The 27,762-nt window shown below is 34.6% G+C and overlaps 1 protein-coding gene across 1 annotated transcript in view; it reads left to right on the forward strand.

Annotated features, from left to right (window-relative positions):
* Positions 1-293: 293 nt before the first annotated feature.
* The window catches only part of LOC149085027 (uncharacterized), a 251,583-nt gene continuing 224,114 nt past the window's right edge, over positions 294-27,762 (forward strand). Inside the window, exon 1 of the mRNA XM_089232784.1 lies at positions 294-340. Within this exon, the coding sequence (XP_089088910.1) occupies positions 312-340 (29 nt within the window). The 5' untranslated portion in view covers positions 294-311. The remainder of the gene's footprint in view (positions 341-27,762) is intronic.

Consider the following 27,762-nt stretch of genomic DNA (forward strand, 5'->3'; position numbering starts at 1 on the left):
ATTATACTTACTAAATATAATTCACTAAACTTGCATTGTGGAGAAAAAACACGGCAAAAACACAATTTTTTCACTAAAACGTGCCTACATACAAAATGTCAAGGTCACCTTGACACCTAAAACATCAACTGGAATAGTAATAAAACTATTTCAAGTATTAAAAGGTTTTCAATGGTTAAGGTACAATAGTTTTCCTCCCTAAATCTTTTTTTTTATGTTTATATGATTTAACTGTATTTGTGATTTTTTTTTTCAAAAATACCAAATTTATATTTACAGGTGGTCTAGAGTTTGTTGCTGCTGAAGCCTAGATGACTATCTACTTTGGTGATTTTTCATGGTATGTTATTAAAATTGCATGAAAAATACTTAGCTTCCGTACTTTAATCAGATTTAGGTACATAAAACACACCCCGGACAAAGAAAATAGACTCGTTAGGTAATATGCACTATTAAGTTTGTATACAAATCAGTTGATGAAGTTTAGTGGGCTGTGCCAGTTGCATAAGATATGACCTGTAATGTAAAGTGATTAGTTTTGGACATTTAAAGAGACACAATATGAATGGAGAGTCAAACCTTTTAACACGGTCAAAAAGCTTCAAAAACTTGAGTCTACAGAAATACCATTAAAAATAGTGATTAACCGTCGATTTATTTAATATTTGGTACACATATTTTCTATTATATGCCGGCGCAATACTTGTTTTTTGCAAGTTTGTGAATAAGAAAAAATTGTATTGTTGGCACATCGCGCATTATAAAATACCGTGACATCAATGGAATTGAATAAAAATTTGATTCAAATAGAGAAAAGTTTAGTTCATCAAACAGGCCCGTCATTTGGGGGAAGGGGAGTCGGGGGGGGGCAATAGAATTTAATCTTTTGTTTCATTTGATGAACTGGTCTTCTTCATTTTGATTCACACACAATTCTATTGGTTTCAGACTATTTGATCATGCGTGCAAAGTGTTGAAAAAGCTTTTTTTTTTAATGGGTTTGAAATTTGGAAAAAAAATGAATATTGAAGGTATTTAAGGCCGGCATTGCACTATAAAAGTTTGATAACGAAGATAAGTTTCATATAAAACAAGCCATGCAAAAAATACACATACTGACCGAAAGCTCAGATATACTTTACAATTGGATGAAGGAGAATTTGAAAAGAGATGAAAAACTGAACATATCTTTTATTTTACACTATATATGTTACAGTAAATGTGATAAATCGGTTTCTTATACATGCTTACCAATCGTCTTGGTAAGTTTGATTTATTTATCACTTTTACCGGCGATTATGCATAATACCCAAACGTAGTTGGTAAATTTGATAAATGCCGAAAACATTATCACTTTAACCGGCGATTATGCATAATAACCAAGTGTTGTTGATAAATTTTATACTTGAAATTTATCGCCTTCATCTGTGGTTATGCATAATACCCTATTGTAATTGGTGAATTTTATAAATATGAAAAAAATTCCTAATGAGTCTAGTATGTGTAATGAATATAGTCGGACTCCGATATAATGATAACAAATTTTACGATCGTGCCCCGATATAATGGTAACAAATTTTACGATCGTACCCCGATATAATGGTAACAAATTTTACGATCGTACCCCGATATAATAGTAACAAATTTTACTATCGTACTCCGATATAATGATACAATACATGTATGAATTATCATGTACGGTATAGTATATCATATAGTACGATTTATCATGTTTACTAATGATGGGACGCTTGGGTATCATGCATAATCGCCGGTAAAACTGATAATTTTTTTAGTACTTATTAAATTTGCCAACGACGCTTGGGTATACGCTAATGCAGTCGGGTTCGTGAGCCATAGTGAAAAAGTAAAGTATGTGAGGTGGTGCACAACCACCTATAGTGAGATCATTTCTCTTTCACACACATGCAGATGGAAAAGATGAGTTCCTAGAATTTCTAGACTCTAGACTATTTGGTTCGGTAAAGTCTTACCGTTTGCACTGAAACCATTCGAGTCGGAGACTTTTTTTTTTTTTTTGTTGGTTACATTTTCTCTTAGCTTAACCTCTCAAATGTTTTTGTTCTCTCCCCTTCTTTCAATGAAATGCATTTTCTCCTCCCCGATGCAATGATCCACCAAAAGTGGAAACCTGCGATTTTTGTGAAAAGAGGAGGGAAAAGGGTTATTCTAGTTATATAGATTATTTTTTTATAATGCTGGCAAAAACAGGTTTCAGCGATTAGATAACAATGATCACGTGGTATTGTATATATATATATAGAGAGAGAGAGACAGATTGGGGGATATATATATATATATCTATGATTGAATATTATAGTCCGTTTCAGGTTAACTTTGCAGTGAAGGGGAAGCTACGAGGGAACCGCATCACTCGTTGCTATGGGAACGAAAGCCTCTTAACCAATGTATCGATGCGGGGCCTCGGTAAGGTATGGCCGATTCTCGCCAATCTCACTGAGAAAAATATTTTTTACGTGTAACGTAATTGCACAGTTAAATTAGTAATAATTATAGAATTAAAATAAAACCATTGCCGATACTTTCAGAAATTAAAGTGAGGTTTTAGAAATCATTTGTTTTGTTTTTTGATTAGAAAATGTTTTAAAATTTAGAAAAAAAATAATTATCTTCTATCAGCGTGTCACTTACTCTTCACTAATGCGCCGTAAGTAACATTAAAAATTTCAAAAAAGTCATATATTTTTCTGCAATATTTCCCTTCCCTCAGCTGAAATTTATTTACAAAAAAAAATCCAAACAATATTATGAAAGCAACGTATCATTTTAAAATACTGTGTATTAACCATGGCTCTCAAAAACTTGGGGATTTCTAATTTTTTCTTCAATTTATATGGAAAAAATTAATGTTAAATAAATTAAGAAGAAGCAGATTAACTCTGTTTTCACGTGTAAATGCAGAAATAGCACCAAATAATAATAATAATACGGAAAAGTTTAGAATTTTTCTACTCACTTTTCTTGCCGAAATTTCCGTCACTCGACCTCCCCCTTCCCCGAATGGTATACGTCGATGCCACTTGTTTTTCCGACAGCTTTAGTCTTTTGTTACGGTCGATGTGCTGCTCATGGTTATTACGGATTATTCTTATGGAGTTTGATTATTCGTTTACAACGAATATTCAAAAACCAAAAATATAGTATTCAGGAATGGAAGAGCAGAGAACTTTAGTGTGGCTATCTCTGGTGAAAATTAAGACACAACTGTCACATAACAGATGAAAGCCCAAACCACTGTGGACCCCCCCCCCCTCATTTATTGTATCTGAAGAGACGCTAAAGGCAAGGGGCATGAGGAGAAACAGGTGGGTGGAAGACGGCGTCCGTTCGTGTGCGTGGAAGTCGCGACTCTGTCAACACTCTCCGTGATCGGAAACTAAAACTATCCCATAAACATGACAAAAAATAAATAATTAAAAAAAGGAGGACCTATAACCAAAACTTCTGCACCCATAGAGGGCCTCTCACAAGTCACAATAGTATCGGCACTTTCGTGGAAGAGAAACACTTCTTGTAATCTATGAGTTAATATCTGAACTCACTGAAGCCTATTTTTAGGAGAAAATAAAACTGATTGAATATTCGTTTTTATGTAAGCCTACAACTGCATGTAAAACTGAATGAAAAATTGTATCGTTATGGAAAATTCAACCAAATAACGAAAAAAAAAATGTATATATACAGTATATAATTGTGTAACGAAAAAAAACACGACAGTGATATTGGCGGGGAAAATTTCTAGGATATCGCGCCAGAGTGTCGTTGCCGTTGCTATGGATTTTTAATAATGGTAACCAATATTTTTTATAATTTAAAAATTTTAAACAAGTAAACATCGGTTCAAAACGATTTTTTTTCAGTATTTTTTTCAAAATCATAGAAAAAATTGAAATATTCTGTATAAAGGTTCATCTTAAACCTCCGATATATGAGAACTATATTTTGCGGCGAAGGAATACACTCTCTACCTTTCTCTTCACTGCAAAGTTAACCTGAAACAGACTATAGTCATTACAGTAGTTAGCAATTTTTGGCCGAGAAACAAGTATTTCATACTTCATTTGTTTCTCGTTTTATAAACACAAGCCTCGTTTTTTTGAACGGCAGATTTTAAAACTTTCTACATTAAGGACTGTTTATATAACTTCGTAGGTAAAACTGTTGCGTAGGAGCCATGGGTTCTACAGCAACCCCAATATTTTTTGCCATGCATCTGAGCACACCAGAATTTATTCAAAAATAATTTTTTTTTACCTAAAGCTGTTCGTTACATGGAGCTCGGGTTCATGAGCCCGAGCTCAATATTTACCACCATCTTGATAATACCTAAAAAAATATTGGATTTAGTCCGGCCCCCCCTCCACCCCACAATATTTTTGAGCCCTCCCAATATTATCATAATTTCGCGTCTTTGCGTATTGTACTTGATATCATTTCTAATTTGATAACGCTGTATTCAGTTTTAAATCCTCTCTCTACGAAAGTATTCTAATGTACGACCCCTTAAACAAAGACAAGCATAGAGGAAAAGGGAAAAGAAGATTTCAATTGAAAATAAACGTGTTTTTATCTACTCACACAAAAAATTCTCAAGGTTACATTCTCAACTCAAATCGGCGTACGCACCTTGGCAAGCTGAAGAATGATGTTTGTATTTGTTTTCCATAGCACTTCCGACGTAATATTACGTCAGAAACATTGGGTGGGTTAATCGTTCATTTCACGTGAAATGATTCAAAATTTTTCTGAAAGAGTTGCATCTGGAAAACGATTCCGTAAGTAACAGTTACATTTTTTTATTGCCACGAAAATTCAGCTCACGATGTGGCTGTTGGCGCATGCATTCATTAGCCGGATCCGTATTAATTAACCGTAAAACATCGAAAAAATCTTCGTTAGCCGAGGTATCACTGTACTACATAAATTTCATCAACAAAACTCATCTCGAACTATGCATGTAAAGAAAAATGACCTTTGAGGACCTATTTTCTCGCCTATTAAGATCAGCACTACGTAGTAGCGAAAAACGAGCCTTATTAATTGGATTCTCTCGGTTGCATGTCCGACCCTTTCATGTTTAAATGCAGGATTTATTCATGTACCAATTCCACAAATGATACAAAAGAACTTACAGGGGTGAAGTGTTTTTATTATTGCCTCCCACACTCTTTTTTTCTCTTTCTTTCACTATCTTATCAACGCAGAATCAAACAAGAACCACTGTGCATGGCATGACGCCATTTTCATTCCTCGTTTCTTTTCTTTTTAATTCTCATCTACCATACCAAGACTATAGAAATGAGCATACTTTTATCCCGCGGTTTGGCAACCCTTATTTCTATATAACAAACAAAGCTCTCTGCTGCTTTCTGTGTTCATTGATTTTTTGTTTTTTAATGTATTCGTCTGCTAACTCAAAATTTATTCACGAGACACTCAGAAGATGGCGCTCCTGCGGCGTATACTAATGACCAAGGTATATAAAGAGGAAAATTCCGAAGATAAGGACCCCATACGAATAAAAAACGCGGGTGGTCCTTTATCAAGTTTACTTGTTCCTTCTTCAAACATCGACCTCCATATCGCATACCTAGCGGTTAGTTGTTCTTAATACTGTCAAACTCGGTTTTAACGTCACCTCGGCTATAACGTCTGCAATTGGCGGTCAGAGTTGATTACCGTAGAGTTTCCAACGCAAAACTTCTCGCGGAACCCTTGATAGATATAAGGCTGTTCTGCTTAACCCTTAATGATATATAATGAGTCTGTTCTACGGAACTCAAACAAATTTTTTAATATTTATCCAAAAAAGTGGGTCCATACTCCCCACGGAAAATGGAAGAAGTCTTAGGCACCACCTCTTGATTTACATATTTATTGTCACGAATCATTGTGCCCGATATTATCGTGGAAGCTCTTATGCAAATGAGGGCCCCGTGCTGTGCCCAGCCGACACCATCTATAGCAGAAGACCTCCGCGCGAAGCCCGTGACGTCACTCAAGAAGGTCATCTCACCTATAGCCATTGGATACACTACAAAAAAATGGGAAAGATTGCGCATGCGTCGGCCTGTTATATCCAATGGCTATCGGTGAGTTGACCTTCTTCAGTGACGTCACGAGCTTCGCGCTGAGGCCTTCTGTTATAGATCGTGTTGGCGCGGGTGGGACTCGTGTGAGTCAAGGTCCTTACTTCTCATTAACATGACTCCTTCCTTTTCTCGATCGAATATGCTCAAGCAAATCGTAACAGCTTTATGGTCAGTATTTGATGGCATCCGATTACATTTCTAATGTCTTGAAAACGGCAATCTCAGTTGTTACGACAAAATTTCGAGGAATTTTCGATGTTGTTATAAACGAGTTTGACTGTATTTGTCAGGTTCGGCTTTTTTTCTCTCGTAAAAATACGTTTTAATTCACTGCAGATTTGCTGCAGCACTCCATTTCCCGCGAAAGGTTATTTACACGCAATAACTGGATCTTTCTCTGACAATCTGTGACATTTTTGGCAAGAATCGGCAATGATCATTGTTGTATTTTTCCCGCTAAAATGTGTTTATCCTAACCATAATGTGATACGTCAACCAACATATTTGGTTAAATTTAATTATATTTTTCATGGTTAACCTTGGTTTTACCGACGAAATTTTAGCATTAGAACCGGATATAGAATAATAGAATTTCCGATGTCATTTTTTTATAACCGAGTTTAACTATGTATCTTCAATACCATTGAGATTCAGATTTTGATGATTTCATTTCCCTTTAAATCCGTAATAAAAACTCTCAAACAATTAACTACAGAACCATAGTAATTAATACGTTCATAAAAACAACAAAAAACAACAATATATCTAACGCCAATAAATTTTTTTGTATTTTCAACATACACACACAAAAAAAAAAAAATTCTTATTTCAGAACATTTATTCAAATTTTTATCAATTAGCATAACTGCCGAACAATTATTTCATTTGATAAAGAAATTTTTTTTTTGTTAATGAAAAACATTACAATAATAATAATTCTTGAATATTTAAATATTATCGGCTGCTGTAAGTTAATCTCAAGAGATCTTAAAAAAAAACATATTTCATTTTTTTCCCGTGCTTTTGAAATTTTTTGCATTTTATTTTTATTTGACAGATAAATTTATTCAAAAGATGGGAAATGTGTTTTATTTATTTTTTTATTTTTACTTTATTTTATCCCCCATGTTGATAGCTTTCGGTGGCGGGATCCCGTCGGTAACTCTATTGTTCAATGATGTGTTTCAGTATTGTTGAGAATTCACCCTTTCTGACCCGTGTTGAGAGTGTGTGAGAGAGAGGCTTTATACTCTGGATATATCAAATACCGCATGTGTTACCCACCCGTAAATCACTTGCCTAATATTACAATATCCCTTAAAGTTTTCCTTTTTACCTCCCTCCATAATGGCGGCTGAACTTGAAGGGGAATATACATAAATTTATTTCAGAAATCTTCTCGATACGATTTCATTTTAATTCAAATATTTAGCTTTGTGACAAAACGTTTGACAAGTTTGTCGCATCGAAAACTTAACTTGAAGTACAAACTCGGTTATAACGACATCGCAGATTCCGAGCATTTTCGACGTTTTAAAATCTATAAAAATTGTAATGAGGTGCAATCAAATACCACGTGCAGTCGAAAATAAAAGAAAAGAAAAATAATCCAAAAATAATGAAGGGAATAAATAATATAATGATAAAATAATAACAGAATAATAATAATAAAAGAAATTGGGATAATATACAGGGTGATTCCATAATTCCCCTTGTCAAACTTGACTGGCAAACCCTCGATCCTGGAGGCATACTTTCAATTGGAAAAAGTATCCAAATAACGTGTAGATCTCCTATACGTCATTCATGTTGCAAAGGGGGTTGTAGTTATTAAAATATAAAAATCAACTTTTTACATGGACACCCTGTTCTCAAAAACCCAATTAAAAAGTTGTTGCCCTGACTCTTCTGAGGCCAACCTCTAAGAGTAATATTCACTGAGGTATTTTAATTTAAAAAAAAGAAGGGAATTGGGGGGGGGGAAGCAGCATAAATAAGGGGAAAAACTTTGTCCGTTATTTTTTACTGTTCTTTTCATCCCCAATTCTTCTCCAATTTTTGAATTCAAATATCTCAGTGGATATTTCACTCACAAACGTTGGATTTTATTTGTTAAACTCAGAAATGGCAGGACAACAGCTTTCTAATTGAGTTTCTGAGTACAGAGTATGCGTATAAAAGTTAGATTTTTGTATTTTAATAACTATACAACCCTTTGCAATATGAATGACGTACTTCAACATGCTATTTGGATACTTCTTTTAATTGAGTATGCCTCAAGGATCAACGGCTCGCCAGTAAAATGCAGCAAGAGGAATTATTGAATAACACTGTTCGCCAAACTTTGTCAATTATCGCCAAAAATATTACCGATTGCCAGAGAAATTGCCAATTAATACTAAATACGCATAACGTATAACTAACCCTTGGAAGGTTATAAATTGCTTAGTGAGTATTTTCACAAAAAAAAAATTCAACATGACAAATACGTGAGATGAATATTTATATCTAGTCACATTTACTATAATATAATTTATAAATTATGCAAATTATCCCCGTATCCGATTTCAGTAAAGATTGTGAATTGAAGCAAGCTTCATTGATAAACGGGACATTTTTATATAAAAACCAAATTACGAAAAATTACAGCGAGAAATACAGGAATAACCCGTACATACCAACAATATATCAGGATTTTTATCGTCAAGTATCAGTGGAACAACAGTTGAGTGCTGTGCTCTAGTTCTAGTTTTTTTTTATTGAGAAAACATCATAAAACAAAATCGGAAACAAAAGTGCCGTTATATTCGAGGTCGTTGTGATGTATCGATGTTTTGAGCGAGGCTCATTATCATTATTCTCTATGGGAATCAGTAAATTCTTAAGAATTATTATTGACGTTTTAGACGGGGTGTCGTTATAACCGAGTATGACTGTATGTTCCAGTGTTTTTACAAATTCGGTGTGTTGGGTCACTTTGAGGGCAGTTTTTTTCCATTACGTTGTCCATGGGATGTGCTTCAGAACACAGAAATTAGAAAATATTGCGAGTCGCTGGACTTAGTCCAAAGAGAGTTCGGTTCTCTTGATGTTTGACTAAATGTCCTCGGGTAAGTATTAATTTCAAAAAACATTGTTTTTTAGATGTTATGGGAATCCCGCGAGATATTATTAAATTATTAATCCATTTTTGAAATTTCAATCTCATTTAAAAAAAAACAATTTTAGATATATATGTTCATGATATCCATATTTTATGGACACTTTTTTTTCCTTCTCAGTTGCCTCATTGGACATTTGCGCTTGTTGTTGCTCTTGAATTTGTAATTAAAAGAAGTGAAAGTATTCCGAAAATGTAAAAATTTTCGGTATCTTTAGTCTATTTCATTGACTTACAGCAAGTGCGGTTAATATTGGGATAGTCGGGTAATATGCAATACCAGGTTTGCTCCACGTTCAAGTATGACCCCCCCCCCCCCCCCAAGTGAAACAGTGGTAAAAAACTTGATGCTATAGAGCCAGTATCGCTCAGTTATCACCATCATCAAGGCTGCTATGAAAGAAAACATTTGTTTTTCTGCTTCCTGAAATTTTTACTTCAAGTTTGCAAAGGTGTTTATTAGTTATTGGAAATGTACCCAATAATTTGAAACTAAGCACAACGTACACCATAAGTGTTGTATTTTATTGTGCTAGGCTAATTTTTAGCTCTATCGATTCTCTCCAGTTAGATGGAACGCTATTTTTTCACAGATGGTGTATCGGGTAATATGGCATACTATAAGTTGAGTTGAGCTAGAATGTACCTCTTCAAGATGGAAGATTAACTACGATAGAAGCGGTCTAGAAATAATGTGTGTACCATTTTCCTCTGTGGGTCAACCTTGACACTGCTCTGGACAGAGAAAGAAGATTGCATTTGTGAGTCCTGTGTGAATAGACTGACACCACAACATCATCAACTACAAAAACGAACGATGAAGTTTTCATTTTTTACGATCATTGATTCAATAAATCTTTTTTTTTTTTTTGTGTGTGTGTGATCAATTTCCGAATTACTTTTCTTTATTTTGAACCCTCTATTTCATATTATCCGACTAAAATGATTTTATTAAATGCCTTTATTCTTTGACGTAATATTTATTTTTAAATACGATACACATGTCAGTGCAAAGACAAGAATCCAAGTTTTATAGAAATGCAAGTTTCTGGTTTCTATCATGTTTTAAATTGGAGTAATCGAGAAAATGAAAATGGTATTCCATATTACCCGAACTTCCTATATATATGTATAAATTTATAATTAAAATTCCGAGAAAACGATTTTTGTTACTAGTTTGTAAATAGTGATACATTTGAATCATCCATTTGACTTTTAAATTTTTTAGCAAATCATTCCAAGCAGAAAACTGAAGAAAAAAAAAATTATCGGAGCGTTCTTCAGCATACTATTTGCATAAACATTTAATTTACTTCAATTAGCCTATATTACATAGTTAGCGACAGATTTTCTAATTTTACATGGTTTTACAGTTCTATTTAATTTCTAACGTCTTTATTTTGAATTTCAAGTTTTACATTCTCTCATGATGGTTAAATTCAACATGTAAAGTCCAATTAGACTATACATTGGGCTGAAACCGAATTCGATCTAATTCAATAGCAAATTGTTGGGGTAAATCGAGAAGCTATCCATACTTAGAATAAGACAACCATAAGTATTCTTTATGGGCATTGTATAATATTTTATCACGTGTATATATTGTTTTTAATTTTTATTAATTGCATTTTTAATTGAGTTGCTGTATTTTTGAAATATATGACATCCATATTTTTATGGGCATCTTTTTCTCAGCCACCTCGTTGGGCATTTTGCCTGTTGTGGCGTTGTATTTGTATTTGTAATAGACTGTTGCTATTGGCTCATCACCCCCAGTTGAAGAAATTTCAATGCTGTATTGCTATTATAGTCACTGTATGCGTTTGATCTTCGTTTAGTGGAATATAAACGCTGTTTATAAATGTAAAGCAAACTTTCTCTTAGGGTCTAACGCGTTAGAATAATCGCATTAAAGCTTTGAAATGATCAAATTTTGTGTCTAAATTCTTTGAGCATTTTTGTACACGTTCCCCCGAATTTCCCAGAAGTTCGATTTCGAGTCCAAAAGTGGTCGTGTTTCCAAGATTTATGATGTTGTTTCCCCCCTCTCTGTGTTTCCACTGGATGTTTTTTTTTTTTTTTTGGTGAAGGGGGAGGTGCGCATTGATTGCCATTGCTGCTGTTGTAATTGAGAAAAAGCAATGGAAATGCTAATGCCTTTCCTAATGGCATATTGGGATTTTTCTCTCTCCCTGTGGAATAAAAGGGAAAGAGAAAAATCCCGGCTAATTGTTTATCCCGTTATGATCGGGAGAAGACAAGGGTAGAAATAACGACTTATGTGTGTGTGTGCGTGTGTATATATATATATATATACTGTACTTTTTGATCAGTGAATGATGACGAGAATATTTATAGGCGGGGTTCGTTTCCCCCCCAATCTTCATGGCAGAAACTCCATTGTACTTATGTTAAAATTAAAAGACACTAGAAGTTATAGGGTAACGGGGACAGGTTTTCAGTTAATTGACTTACTGACAACCTTAATATCCATAAAAAATGAGGCAATCGCTTACTTGACGTTAAGCGTCGAATGTACAAGTTGCTATTCATAATATTACGATTTTTTTAAGAGAGTTTGACACTGATTTTTTTTTTGAGATTACATTTCATAAATACAGTGCTCGGTAATCAACAGAATAATTTGTTAATTAAAAAAGCCATACATTTTCAAGTTATTATTCGCAGTTGGCTACCAAAAAGTGGTAGCTCCATTTTTATAAAAAAAATTTAAAATCAGAGAATTGTTAAAATTTCACTTTCCAAAATACGTCAGCAATTTTTTTTTCGTTATTGTTTTCCGCCATTTTATAGGCGGGGAATAATGAATTTTGTATTGGGATGTTAAAAGTAATGCCTAAAATTGAGACTGGGAGCTGTATGTAAGTTTCGAAGTTTTTTTTGTATTTGACCATCATTATAATTAATTAGACAACTTTTACAGTGGACGTATCATAAGAGTTCTTTTCAATCTTCAAGAAAAAAAGGCAAATGAAGTATTTTTCGGGTATTTTAAGTACTTAATTGGTCTCAAACATTACATAAATCGATGTTACAAATGAAAAATTAAGAGTTCGCAAAATCTTTCACAGAGAGAAAGAGAGAGAGAGCGACAAAAGTATCCTGTACAGTCGTTTTTGATGCGGCGTTAAAGGAAATCAATATTAAAATGCTTCATTTTTTTAGTTAGATGCATTTCAAGGGTCATTTATATGTGGTTTGGGTTTGACTTAACCCCAAGCAAAGATCAGTCTTCTATTATATGTAGTGTACATTTAATAAAAATATTCACAAGGTGCATTCAAAGATGCGTTACACTGTATTCAAATATTTTATGCATTATTTAACCTTTAAATATTTTTACGAGATCTCATTTCCCCTTTTATCTGTCATTAATGTGCTATAATTAAAAGTAATCAATAAAGCTTGATAGAAGTAGATGAACTAAATAATTTAAGTTGGTGGCTTGTTATCAAGGTTCTGTAAACTCATTTTTTGTCACGTTGGTTCTGTTGAAATGTATCCGATTGATGAACTAAAGAGCTTCACCGTTCACCATTTCCCCCTCCCCCTTTTCTCCCCCTCTTCCTTTTTCTGTTGTTCAATGTAGCTTTGTATTTGTTTGATCACGGGCTTCGGCCTATAAAGCCGAAATATATAAATTAAAATACTATTCGTTCACCATTTGCACATATATACAGGAATTAGTAAGATCGTTTAATCCTAGAACACTACCTAACCCTTAGTAACGAATTCAAATTCTTAGGAAAAGCATTTAAAAGTTGAAGATAGATTATGTTATAGTACAAAAAATATACATCCTGATAAATTTTAATTATGAAGTTTCACAACTTTTAAATCAACACTAAAATTATATAAATCTTTAAAATCCATTTCTGTGTTCTATAGGGATTGTCAACCTTTACGACCTGAAGGGCACTACAGGTTGATTCCAAATTCATGGGATGAACTTTTAAGTGGTGATATAAGACACCTAAATAAACATGATTGATCACGGAATGTGTGGTCGAATCGCAATAGCAAAGGCGATAGAGGGTGTTTTTAGAGAGTGCACAACAGCACTTCACCTAAAGCAAATATCATATTTTTCTGACGTATTTGCTGCGATATGTTCTATCATCCATTCGAGGGTGCATATGCACTTCCGAATCTGATTGGAAATCTGATTGGTTTTTATTGATGCGAGGGCCACTATGCCAAACAATGACATGCAATGTAATGACTTGCAGTAGATTTTGGATTCCCTGCAGCCTCGAGTGGTTGATAGCACGTTGCAGCAAATCCGTCGGAAAAATATGATATAAAGTGCTATTGCGAATCTCTAAAAACAACCTCTACCGCCTTTGCTATTGCGATTCAACAGCAGATTCTGTGACCAAAAATGTTTGTCTAGGAGTCTTATATCACTTCTTGAAGTTTGTTACCTTGAATTTTGAATCATCCTGTATGCTAACAATTTTGTGCCCTGCGAACCACTAAATTGACAATATTGAAAAATGGATACCGAAATTCGCAATTTTGAACACCACCGAATTTAATAAATATAAAAATTGCAAATAATGTCTAAATTTCTCCGTGGATCAACTAAGTTTCGTCACAGACCACCGATTAGTAACCGATGTTCTACACTCTCTAGATAATTAAATTCTTCAGAGAATCGCTCGCATAATAATCACAAAAAAATCGGCCATAGAAGTCTCACCATATATAAAACAGTGTTTTATTTCCAAAGCTAAGTTCCTAAAGTGTAACTAGATATCCTTACAAAACTAATAAATCTAGCTGAAGCACAATTTGCTTTACAAAACATACTATTGCTTACTATACTTGTATAAACTGTATATATATTACGGGTCGTAAATAACCAACTAATTTCACGGTCCCTCCACTAGGGTTGTAGTTACATGATATAGATTGTAAGTGGAGTTGGCCTGTCGCATTTATCATGCCACGCCAACCGGGCTACATCAAGCGTTCGTGAGTTCGTGATCGAAGTGCTTTTTAAAGAATAATTATTCCATCATCGCCATTCATACACCCATTAAAATTTAGACACGCTGCGTTGAAAAATCAACCACTTAAAAGATGTAGGAGCATGGTTGAGAGAACATTGAACGGTTGACACAAGTTATAATTCAGTTAACATAACATTCAAGCAGTAATAAACTTCAATTTATTCGATGATATAGTGTTAAAGTGAATTCGGTGTATTTGCCTGTGCCAACGAATCTCCGAGAAGATTCAATCGAGTTCAACAGTCGAGATTTGATCGAAAAAATGCACGAAAAACAATAGAAATATTTTTTTGTTTATTTGGGTCCTTCAGAAACAACTTCTCATGTTCCACAGAGTATGCCACGAGGCTTAAAAACGTAAGTAACAACAACAAACATATACGATTCAAGAAACTCAAATTTGCAATACAGCGTAATACAAAAAGAAAGGATAAATCTGATCAATATGTACAATAACAACATACGGATGCAATTCGAAAACGCAATATAGCACCGGTGGATGCCATATAGTGTCAATGCAATATTAAAAAAAAAAAAATTACAATACATACATGAATAGAAAATATACGACCACACAAATATATATATATATATATATTATAAGTAAAAGAAAAAAGGAATTAGTAATTAAATGAAAATTTGATTAATTATTCAAAAATCAAAAACAGCTCTTGCAAAGAAAATGAGAATGTACACTAGTACACACTGTATATACACTGGATATACAAAAAATAAAAGAAATATTAAGATGATAATTTTGAAAGTATTCGATATCTTTAAAAAAGAAAGCAAAATATCATCTGCCTTATTCATTTGATCCCACTTATTTATTTGTGGGGTTTATTTATTAATTATTATTTATTATTTTCTGTGGGGTTATCTTACAGCAGACAGAAAGTATGCACAATAAATTTTTATTGCTTCTGATATTCAGAAAATTCTGTTACACACACACACACACACACACGCGCAATGATAATCTATTAAAATTTAATTAAAAATACCTTAGTAGGCCTACTATACAGGGTGCATACATAGCTAACAGGGCGTATGGTATTTTACTGGTGAACCGTTGAACTTGTAGGCATACTTCTAATTAAAAAAAGTGTTCGGATAGCGTGTGGACCTCAGATACGTGGTTCATATTGCAACGGGTTGTACAGTTATTAAAATAAAAAAATTAACTTTTTATACGGGCACCCTGTCCACTAAAAACCCAATAACGACGCTGTTGCCCTGTCTCTCCCGGTGCCAAAAAAATCCATGTTTCGTTTCTAAGTGCAATATTTACTGAGATATTTCGAATTCTAAAAATGGAGGAAAGTCGGGAGAAAGCAGCATTAAACGAGGGAAAAATTATTTTACCCGTATTTAACGCTGTTTTTCCCAACTTTGTTCGTGGAATTTTTTGCTTGAAAATATTGCTTGCGGAATTATTTTGTTGACTCAGGAGAGACAGGGCAAAAACTTTGCAATTGGGTTTTTCAGCACAGGGTGCCCGTATAAAAGTTATGAATGACGTATCTGAGGTCCACAAGTTATTTGAATATTTTTTCTAATTCGAAGTATGTCTCTAGGTCCAACGGTTCGCCAGTAAAAACCATACGCCCTGTTGGCTATGCACCCTGTATAGTAGGTAATACTAAAGAATTTTAAATTAAATTTTAATTGATTACCATTGTAACGGTTGCGTAAATTTTACACAATCAACACCAGCTTTTGTCTATTACGGCCGGTGCTGACACCGCCCAGTCGTGTGTTCGTAGGTTCCCTCCATCCATTTGTGATTTGGTTTGCCCATTCCTGTGTCTGATACTACAGATGGAAAAGATAAGCGAAAGTCTAGACAGTTCAGTTTGACGCTAAGAGTCTTGCACTGAAAGAACGCGTGCTCCGAAAACATAGGCTCCTCTATATATTTTTTTAATACGTTTCCAATAGCTAGATCTTTAGCATAAAATTCTACATATTTTACATGAAATTATTCAAAAACTTCCAGAGAGAGAAAGTTGCATGTATATCTGGAAAATGATTCCTAAGCAGACATAAATTAATCGGGCTCGAATGACGCTCATTCTAATGATGATTGGCGCTGAAATTCAGCTCACGACGCGGCTGTTTTATGTTAGTCGAATCCGTATTCATTAACAGAGGCAGAAAAATCACGAAACGTGGAATTTAGCAAAAAAAATTCGTAAGCCAAGGTATCACTGTATTAGCCATTACGGACAACCTTTATGTGTGTAATTGTGTTAACGCTTAACCATTTCATCAATTTTATGTGTCTACACAGTACTAAACTTCAGACTTTATTTTTTATATAATGTAATTTTTATAACAAACTTCCAATAACACTTGCTTCAATACTTAAGAAACTTTGTGGTCTTTCACAAAATACATTTACCATATTCATTTTTCTTAAACTAATTTTACTCAAGTCAATCCTTTTTTTCAGAATGATATAACTTTTAGGTGTCGTTCTTCTTTAAGTAACAAATAATGAAAAAAATGGCATTCAAATCTCATCTTTTCAAAACGAATATGTTGTATATCGATCTCAAAAACTTCAATCCATTGTCCGAAAGCCCAATCACGGATCCAACAACATTATGTCAGATACACTAATAAACAGTCTTTAGAATTAAGAGAATGCGTTATATTTTCAAACACTTCCCATGGGTAAAAAGGAACAATCGAGAACCATTGTTGAGAGAATCAAAGGAGATATTTTCCCTTTTATATATTCATTCATCTTCTAATACAACAGCTGTAGCAACAACAAAAATTAAATTACTTTTCTCGGCGTAATCTTTAAAATAGTAGAAGTTACGTAAAAGAGTATTATTATTCATTTTCCCATCTCCTCCTTATTTTTTTTGTTGAATCTTCTCCTCAAGATGTATCCAAATAATAAAGGAGAGTTTATTGGAAATCCTTAGAAAAGGAATTTTCTAAGAAACACAATCGCTAGATTTAAGCCATAGAGAAAATAAATAAGTAAATACTTGAAGAGAATCTTTGCTATAAACTCACTAATGTAAGTCGTAAACAATAACTTAGTTTCGAACGTACGAGAAAGGAGTGAGGGAAGCACGACATTTCAATTAACGCTTCGAAATTAATTGTGTGCGTTAATTGCGCAACGCGAAACCGCATTTATTTGTTTTTGATTATCGCTTGCGGCTCATAACAATCCCTTTGTTTGCTCGAATGCGCTTTTATTTGAACGGGAAATTGATTATTTTTCTTTTGTGCTTCCCCTGAAAAATTGAATTCCGATGCAATTAAGGACCTTATTCTTAGTCAAAATAATCATGCAATTTTACTTTTTTTTTTTAACTTTTTTATTATTTTTTGCTTATTTAAATGGAACGACTTTTTTAAATTGTATTGAGAGTTTTATTCAACAATTTATTCGATAGAAAATATTGGATAGATTTAAAAAAATTAGATGTGATTTTTTTGTCTTTCGTGGGAATTACACGCAGTAAGAAGTTATTGTTACAAAATTTTATGTATATATATCCATGAATTTTTATGTTAAGAGAAACAAGAATGTATTTCAAATTAAAAATCTAAGCTATAGGGAGTGTCTTTGGTCGAAAAATATCTGACTTTTCAGTTAGATTGAAAATTTAAAATTTCCTTTTCTTATATTTTGAAATAAGTATAGTTTCCATAAAAATTTGGGAAAAAATCACAAAAATAGATACCAGTCCGTTATTCCATCGAAAGGCCCATATTTTATCATAATTTCGACAAAAATATAGGTTAGCAGATTTATTTTATGACATTATCTCTCTCTCTCACGAGTCACGATTTAAATCCCGTGTTTTGGAGTTACTTGATTATATTTCAATGCTGTGGCAGCGACACTATTTTTTATTTTAAATTTTTATTCACGCAGTATCATTTTGCTTGACCCTAAAACTTGTAGCTTTGCATACGTGCATAGCATTTTTTACGTTGATATTGCTGATATTGCACATATAAATTTATAATTGTATGCATATTTTTTGAAAAAAAAGGATAGGAAAAGGAAGTATTTTTTGTATCACTTACACATTTATCTATTTTAATATTGTGAAAAAGTTGTATATTACAAGTCTCTCTTTTAACCCTTACATTGAATAAACAACGTAAATAAAAATTTGAGCATTTAAGAGAAAAAACATACTCAAATTTTCGCATCAATTGATCTCTCTTACAGATTAATGCGATTTTTTTTTATTACCATTTTATTTATGGAAGCTACTGAGCGTATTTTAAACATAGAAGATCAAATTTCCATGATGATTTTTATCGACTGCATCAACGGATTGAATACACATAAGAAAAATGGGCACGCATAGTAGTACATTTTGTTATTTTGAATACAAAAGCGAATTTGAATACATTGATATGGATCGAACAAAAAGGATCTCGTGTCTTATACCAAGCATATTAACTATCAAAAACACTTGACTAACACACATTACTTATTCAAAATTTTATCATGTTAATGTAACAGTCATTATGAAATTATTTCCAATTAATTACCGATTGTTGTGCATTGACAAGAGGCAAATAAATAAAATCTATTGAAAGAGTTAATGAGAAATTACTCCTCAGAATAGTATATATTATTCAGAGGTTTGTTCCTGAAATATATGACAAAAGATATCGTAAGAAAACTGGTTTATTTTTGTTCTTTCTCTGAAGAAACAGCAGGTGTGAGAAATACTGAGGCGTCACTGTGTTTCTCTGAATTCACTAAGACATTCATAGACTATTTGTTTGAACCGCATTTCGGGTATGATATACAGACAAAAGGCCTCAGCCGACCAATTTTTCTCGATCTAGACAGGAAAACAATGGAGCCACCTAAAATATTTTTTTTTGTACACGTGGAATTTACGAACAATATTTCATTTTTCCATTTATAAGTTGACTAATAAATATATGGTCTATAAATTGAACGGCCTCCCACCTTGATTTTCAGCCCACACGCGAATATTTTCTGCCGGCCGGTCTTAATTATCTTCATCATTTCTCTTTTTGTAAAAGCTTTGTGTTAATGCATTATTATTGTATTATATTTGTCGCACAGACAAAAAAAATGTAGCAGTAGCCGACTTTTACTCTTGGTAATAATTAGGGCTGGTCCGATTAATAGATTAATCAGGTCGGTTAATCGATCAATTGTTGTTAATCGCAGTTAAAAATTTTAGTTGAGTTAATCGACTCGATCAATTCGATTAAAGTTTGCAGAAAAAGTTTGTAATTTAGCTTTATTTTTTCGACTATACCAATTTTTGATATCTTAAATTATGTTCCTATACACAACATTTTTCCTACACACAACACTTACTCATACACTTTCTCACACACACACACACACACATCTCACATCAAGCTCAAATGTCCCTTAGCCGAAATTCCAAATTTCCAATTGGAGATTCCAGCTCGTACGGAGTCATACACCCGTTGCCTCCTACAAAGTCCCATTTTAGTCAGTCAGTCAGACATAACATTTTAGTTGAGTGACCATATTTAAAAATATTTGAATCAATGTATTAATCAAGCTTTTTTGCATTGGGGAATACATGTCTATTTAATGAAAATTGGTGATACAGAAATTTCAGTTTCAAATTGAGTTTGCTGGGTGTTTCCGAAGACAAGAATAAAGCTTGTTTTCGTGTATTACGTATATATTTCTGCAGACATTTTTTTTTTCAGCCACTTTGTTGGGCAGTTTACCTGCTGTAGCCCTTGTATTTGCATTTGGAAAGCACAGCTCTCCTCCCACTATCCGGCAAGAGTTTCTAGGAAAACAAGCAACATTGAAGATTGAAACAAACAAGTATGAAGTTTGGAAGTAGTTTCGAAATCAGTGATTAACCTAAAATAACTGATTTAAATGACAAGATCCAAGTGAGGAAACTCCAAGATTTGACAAATACCGTTCAGCATCTTATATTGCTTCATGCAGGCAGCCTTATTCCTTAACTTACCCTTATATTTGTTTAAAATTAACGAAAAATTGTATGAAATGAATAAAAAATATTTTTATAGCATCAGTTAATATTATATAGTTACGAAAAATATTCGATTAAATTCGATTAATCGATCAAAAATTGTTGATTAACCAGTTAAAAATTTTAATCGATTCCCAGCCCTAGTAATAATGTATTAAAGTGATATTTTTTTTTTAGAACTATATTCAACACCGATCTTCATGGTTTAAACATATAATATTAGTGTAACTATTATTGAATAAAAAAATATCCCAGATGTTGTCAAAAAATATCGAAAATTACTACATTGAAATGTTTTTCTGTTAAAATTATTCCGAGATTCTATGCACAATAACAGTGGGTAATGAATAATTATTTTAGGTTTATGACAACCATAATTAACATGAACGCGTCCTCAGTAGCACCTCGCTAGGCTTTTTGCATATTATGGCTCCAATAAATAAATATATTGTTGCTACTGTAAAACGATATATTTTGATAAAAACGCGTGTTCAAGTCTATTTGGATAGAAAATTGAAATTTATATGCAACTCTTGTCATAACATGATGCCAATTTTTTTTTAAATTTCAATAGAATGAGGTTTATTTTGAATTTAAGCAACGATTTCTGACAAATTCACGGATCACATTCATTCATGGTGGCACGGAAACTTCAGCCTCATTCAATATACAGATTATTGCATCCAGAAAAATTTTTCGGGTTATCGACGTCGTATCCTAGTTCATTATATTTAACGAATTTTAACAAAAGGAAAAAAGCCGACAAAACAAATTAGTAAAAGGGCGAAAAGTTTTGAATGAAAAAAAATACTGAAAGACGTACAGTGTGCGCGAATATTTATGTTGACGTGCAAATATACAACCGCTATTATAAAGCCAGGAAATTTCTATAAATAGACTTCAAAAGAAATAGGATAAAAAGGGCAAAAACCATATGAATGGCGACTCATATTTTTATGCTTTTTTGTTGGTAGTAGCTATATTATTTCTGGATCTTTCCCTGTCTAGTGCTACCCGTTATCTTCTGACTTTTACATTTGTTAATTTTTTTTCTCAAGTTGAGAGAAACCTGAGCGCGAAACACATTCTTACAAATTTGAGCATGGCAGCTTTGTGTTTATTTTTCCGAGCATTGTCTGTTTACTTACTTGTGTGTGCACACATGTGACTCCGGTACTTGATGGCCACGAAGTGCAAAGTGCCAAATTTATTTCGCCCCCTTTAATATATATATATAGGTGAAGAAGCTACTGAAGGAGTATCTTACACGGTTGGTTCCTAAGAGTTGGTTCTTCTCAAGAGAGAGTTAGTGAGAAGGAAAATAGAGAAGAGACAGAGGAAAATAAACTCATTCTTTGAAGAGCAGGTTGTCAACTGTCGCTTAAAATATATAAAAAAAAAGAGGAAATAACACCATCTAAGAAAGATACACGTATATATTTGAAGAGAAAAAAATATATATATGTATCTCACCGGAAGCCGTTGTGCTTTTGTTGAGATATATGTAATTTATCGGACGTAAGTCGGAGGGTAAGTCGCTTGCGTGAACACTGCTTCTTTCATTAAGGGCTCGGGTACTGCAAAAATTTTAGAATTTATTACATTTATGTGCACTCGAAAAAGAAAATAAAATAATGTGAACTTTTTTTTACAGCCTTATATTTTTGACAGGTTTAGAAACTCCGTTTTGTGTTCCAGGAGAACGTTTATGTTCAGCTCATTGGAGGAAAAGACTGATTTATTGGTTTAGGAAATGTGTACGTGAAGTTTATACTGTACTCGTATTTTTGTGCACGAATTTGTGCATCATGGGCATATAGATTCGTAGAAGGAAGAGCTCCTGTATGTGTTTTAATCTTTTAAATGCTATCGCAAATTTGTTTCGAATTCGATTCGGTTATTATATACAGATTGTCCTGTAAGTTCAAATTCGGCCTTTGATCATTTCGGCCTTAATCTCATCATCAGTTCGTTGTAGAGGTATGGTTTTAATTTAAAAAAATGCTCAAAATGTGTTAAAAAATCACTTGGTACCAGTTTCAAGAGTGAAAATACAGCGTGCCGTGAAATAGAAAAATTGTGGTAGGATGTGTCATAGAGACACGACCGCAAGTTTTGGCGTGAATGCATTTTCTGTGCCTTGAATCGCGTGGTAGGTTGTTATTGTCATCGGCTTTGTCTTTTGAATTGCTAGTAAACGATACCCGTGTCTTCTATTTTCGTTGTGAACTGCTCGATATACAACGAAAAACAATGTGTTTCGAATCAGGGCAGGCGGCCTGGTACCCAGATGGGTAGAGATATTAAAATCTGAGTGATATCATTTGATTTATCTTTGCAACGTGCGTCTATCGACAACCTTGCTTTTGACTTGGGTTGGGTACTTCTTGAGGTATAGCGGAAAATAATTTGTTACGAATTAGGGCAACGGGCCTGATGCCCAGATGGGAAAAGATATTGAAACCGGAGTGATATCATTGAATGCACTTTTGCAATGTGCATCTGACGATGCCATTACTTTTGACTTGAGTAGGGTAGGCCTACTTCCTGAAATATGAGTGTTTAAAGAATTTCGTCACACAAATTTTTGCAAATGCTCCCAGTATTGTCAGATGATTTAAAAAAACGTACTCACGTCAAAGAATAGCTTTTTATTTTGCCACCCCGTTCTAAAAAACTCAGTTAAAAAGTTGTTGCACTGTCTTTGCTGAGACCAATAAAAAAACTTCATGTTTCTAAGTTTCTTTCGCTGCGTTATTTAAATTCAAAAATCAGAGAGAAAAAGAACAGCATAAACTAATGAACGAGCTCATTATGTTGCTCTCCCTTTTCTCTTTGATTTTAAATTGAAATATCTCAGCGAATACTGCACTTGGAATTACAAATTGTTATTTGTTGGCCCTAGGAGAGACCGGACAGCAACTTTCTAATTGGAAATTGGAGCACGGGGAACCAAATAAAAAGTTATTTTTTTTATTTTATGGTATACTGTATTTTCACTCTCTGGTACAGCTCTCAAACTGGTACAGAGTAATTTTTGAACACATTTTGAGCATTTTTTTAAAATTAGAATCATACCTTTATCATAAACTGTTGTTAGTATAATGGCCGAATCGGGACTTACTAGAGGAAGCTCGAACCCATGGTCCGGATGCAAGTTAGCGCCTATGGATGTTATGTGTACATCACATCAGTATAACCCTACACGTTCGCAGAGAAAGGAAAGAAGCAGTATGGATTGGATTGGATTTTGGTTTTATTGGCGCAAGGACCAATTAGGTCAAACTGAAACAATTCATAGTATGAGTAGGCTATCCGTTTAGTTCCCTCTCGCAGCTTCAGTTTAGTCATTTTCTTTGGTGACCAATGACTGCTGAGGACTGAGTTCCTTAAACTCAGAACCACCATCAGAAGCTGTGACCTATTAAGTACAATAATACCGGCTCCACATTCGCAGCGCTATGCCTCTTCGAGCCGGTCAAAAACCGGTTTTTCAGGTGTGGCTAATGTGATTTTGCCGTCAAAAACCGGTTTTTACATGTCTGGGAGTGGGGCTCGCGCTTAACACTTCGCAATGCCGGCATAGTGTCATCAAGTTCCGGAATGTTGAATGCGAATGTTGTGTTTTTGTCCCATAATGCCATTCCACGTATGTCTATACCAATAATCAATCTTTTCACCAAATTTCCCTATAGAATATTAGAACATCAACCTCATAGTCCGAACCTGTCGTTCTGTGACCTTTACTTGTTTGCCGTCTTCCTGCTCAAAAACTATCTGAAAGAACAGAGGTTAGTCTCAAACACCTCAGTGTTGAGACTGATGAACATGGCCCCCACGAGGGTGAGGCTGACAGGGCTTCAGCCCTGGAGCCCTGTCCCGATTTTCATCATTTTTTGTTTTTTCACGCTATAAATTCATCATAAAGGGACCCGTGAAAGTCTGGTCTTTGGAGCAGGCAAAAAATCTCAGCCTACTGGCCCTGCTCCAGGATGTGGGGGGCCATGCTGATGAGACTCATCTGAGGTATCTCAAGCACCTCAGTGTTTGAGGGTTAGTTTGAGGGGACCAAAAGAAAAGACCAAAATTTATTGTCTTCACTGTGTTCTCGTATTCGGACTACACCTTCCCCCAGTATCATCTGGGAGCAATTTCTAAGGAAACAAGCAACCTCATGAAGATCGAAAGTAGTTTCCAAATCAATGGCAAATCTAAAAATTTCAAACCTAATCCTCTGATAGCTCCCGACTGATTTTTTAAAAAAATGACAAGATCCAAGGGAAGAAATTCCAAAATCTGACAAAAATATTCAGCATATTAAATTCCTTCAAACGGGTGGCTTTAGTTTATTATCGAATTCTTATATTTTGAAAATAATTTCTTAGTCTAATTTCTTATATTTACATCTAGCGAATACGTGCGTGAAATGAAGAAAATATTTATTTATAGCATCACCCACACACACACACAATTAATATTTATGTAGTGACCAATACTTACTTTCTTTCAAACCGAGCACAACCTCGGACTATCGCCATGGGCAATTTACTACCGAGTGAGTTGTGCCGGAAGTGTGAGTGCGTGTATAGTGTCGTATCTGGATTTTCAGTGCTGCCACACACATCTATACCTCAGAAGTGAAGTGTTATGATTGAATATTTGTACCATTCAAGGCCTGTTGCTATCATTGGCGAGAGTTGTTAACAGGGAGATCAACTCGCATTCGTGCCTCGAAATCAGGAACCACAGAAAACCAACTTCAGCTGACTACCGCTGTGGCGACGGTGGAGTTTAAGCCCGTGTCCTCGCGATGCGAGTCGGTAACTATAACCACTCGACCACCCCAGCGGCAATAACTAATATTATCAGTTTGTTATAAATAGTAATGGGGCATGTTCGATTAAAATTCGATTAATCAGTTGATTAAAATTTTTTGTTTAACCATTTACAATTTTTAATCGATTTCCAGCCCTAGTAATCATCGATAAAAGTGAAACCCACCATTAATCACATTTACCTTAAAATCTAAGTACATACATTGAAATAACGAAGCGGAAAGAATCAGTATCAGCGTTATGTTGATCGAAATCAGCAAGACGTGCGAAACATTTTCCTCCAAGTTACGACCTCTGATAGCTCCCGAATCATTGATGCATCAAATGGAAATTATCCAAGTTGAGTACATATTATATGTTTGTTGCTTACCCGCTCTCTTTTTTTACCTTGACATATGAGTAGGATAAAATAGGCACAACTCACAATTCAATCTGAAACACGACAGTTGATATACACATGCGCGGAATTCCAAAGATCAACCACCTCGAGTTATTCAGTAGTTGGTGTTTTTTTTTTATTTTTTTATTTTTTGCTCTTATTTCTCTCATGTTCTTGTTCTTTCTGCCTTTATTGCCAAGTTTCTATTCATTCGGGGAAGCTAATGCGATGGGATATAGAAGAGAACCCCGCAGAGATGCAACCTCGGCCCTGGGTGGTTCTATCTCCCTCTATGGGGGCAGTACTGAGTCTATTCCTTTTTTCTTTTCTCATACGAGAAGAGTCTAACTCTTGTTGACAGTTCGGGTCTTTGCTATGTCTTTTCCTTTCCCTTCAGGATGGGGCCAATTAACCTTCTTATTGATTCGAGGTTCGCCCTCTTTGGAAAAAGCCACACAATCGTGGTAAAGGGTTATTGACATGCATGAGCTTTTTTGATAATTCTCTGATAACTAGGTGTGCCTGTCTGTCTGTGGCAGGTCTATAAAAGTTATTTCCTTTCAATGCCTCCGTCAGTTATAGTAGAAAACCTTCCGGATGACAAAAATATCCTGATAAAAATGTCGACGTTTACCACCAGCGGCAGCAGTAGCTAGCATTTAAGGAAAAAATAAAAACGTTAACGTTAAAATTACGGCAGGTAAGAAGTTGTGGAAAATTGTACAGTAAAGTCTCGATAATCCGAGCCTCCAAAGTTCGAGGTTCTGGATAATCCGGGGTGCTGAAAAACCTCTCTCTTTCTATTTTTCACTAAAAAGGCGTTATACAGTGGATCCCGCTTACAATGTTTTCAAAATACCGTCGCAAAAAAAAAATTATTGTAAGCGTGGAAAATGCTTTAAACAGGAAATTTTAATGAAAATTACTTAGAGTTGAGACCACGAAAATAAGTCGCACTAAGCAGACCCGACCTGGAAAATTCTCGAAAAATTCATCTACACTTCTCGTTTTTCCGAGGCTCCTCTTCACTTGAGGCCCACCGAGCCGTGCCCCATAGGCGGAGATACACATGAACGGCCGGATTGGGGGGGGGGGGCGCGCATGATGATGATGATGATGTTTAGTCATGCATGTGCATATGCAGCGTGTTTCAAAAAGAATCACCCGATTTGAAATGCGTATATTACGAAAAATATTGAACACAGACACTTAAGATGAATTTTATATTACATGGCTAATCATAAAGTTCTTTTACAAACCAAATTACAGGTGCTCAATATGTCCACCTTGGGATGCACGGCATATGTCTATACGGTAGTCAAATTCATCCCAAACTTTTGCGAGCATGTTTGAATCCACTGCTGCTGTTATGCGTATCTTCAGTTCGGCTAATGTAGCTGGAAAGGGAGTCGTCTAAACGTAGTCTTTTATTAACCCCCATAAGAAGAAATTCCAGACTGTGAGGTCCGGCGATCTTGAAGGCCAGTGATGTTTAACTGAATCGTCATGTCCCTTAAGGCCGATCCATCGTTTAGGAATGTGATTCTTCAAAAATTCTCGAACGTCCAAGCACCAGTGTGGTGGTGTCTCGTCCTGCTGGAAAATGAAGTCATCCGAATTGCTTTCTAACTGTGGGAAAAGCCAATTTTGACAAACACTGAACTGGCGGCCAAAGGAAGAGCGTTAGCGCTACCTGTCGACAACTGCGTGAAACTCGAGATTTCCCTCTTTCTACCTATACATTATTCGATCAAACGGATTAAAAGTTGAATAGTAATGTTTTTTTTTAATCGAATGATTCTTTTAGAAACACTCTGTACATTAGATCAGTCGGCTCCATCATTGACGCTGAGGTGGGGGGGGGGGCATTACCCCCATGCCCTCCTTGTACCCATGCGTTAAGACGGCACTGGAACTAAGCGGGAAAACTTTATAAGCGGGATCGATTTTATTTCATTTTGTTCTATTCTTCCAACGAATGCGAGTAATTTCAATTTTAAAGAGGCTTGATCTCTAGTCTAGGGTCTTATATAGTAAATTTATAGTGTAAAAAATATAATAACATGTATACAGGGTGTTCTGTAAATCCTAATATGGCCTTTATCTCATCAACCGTACGTCGCAGAGGTATGGTTACAGTTTAAAAAATGCGTAAAACGTGTTCAAAAATGTCCTTGTACCAGTTTTGAGTGTAAAAATAC

This window comes from Pholcus phalangioides, unplaced genomic scaffold (genome assembly GCF_987345545.1).
Source record: "Pholcus phalangioides strain wild (caught in Gottingen) unplaced genomic scaffold, Ppha-v1.0 ptg000007l_1, whole genome shotgun sequence".
NCBI lineage: Eukaryota > Metazoa > Arthropoda > Arachnida > Araneae > Pholcidae > Pholcus > Pholcus phalangioides.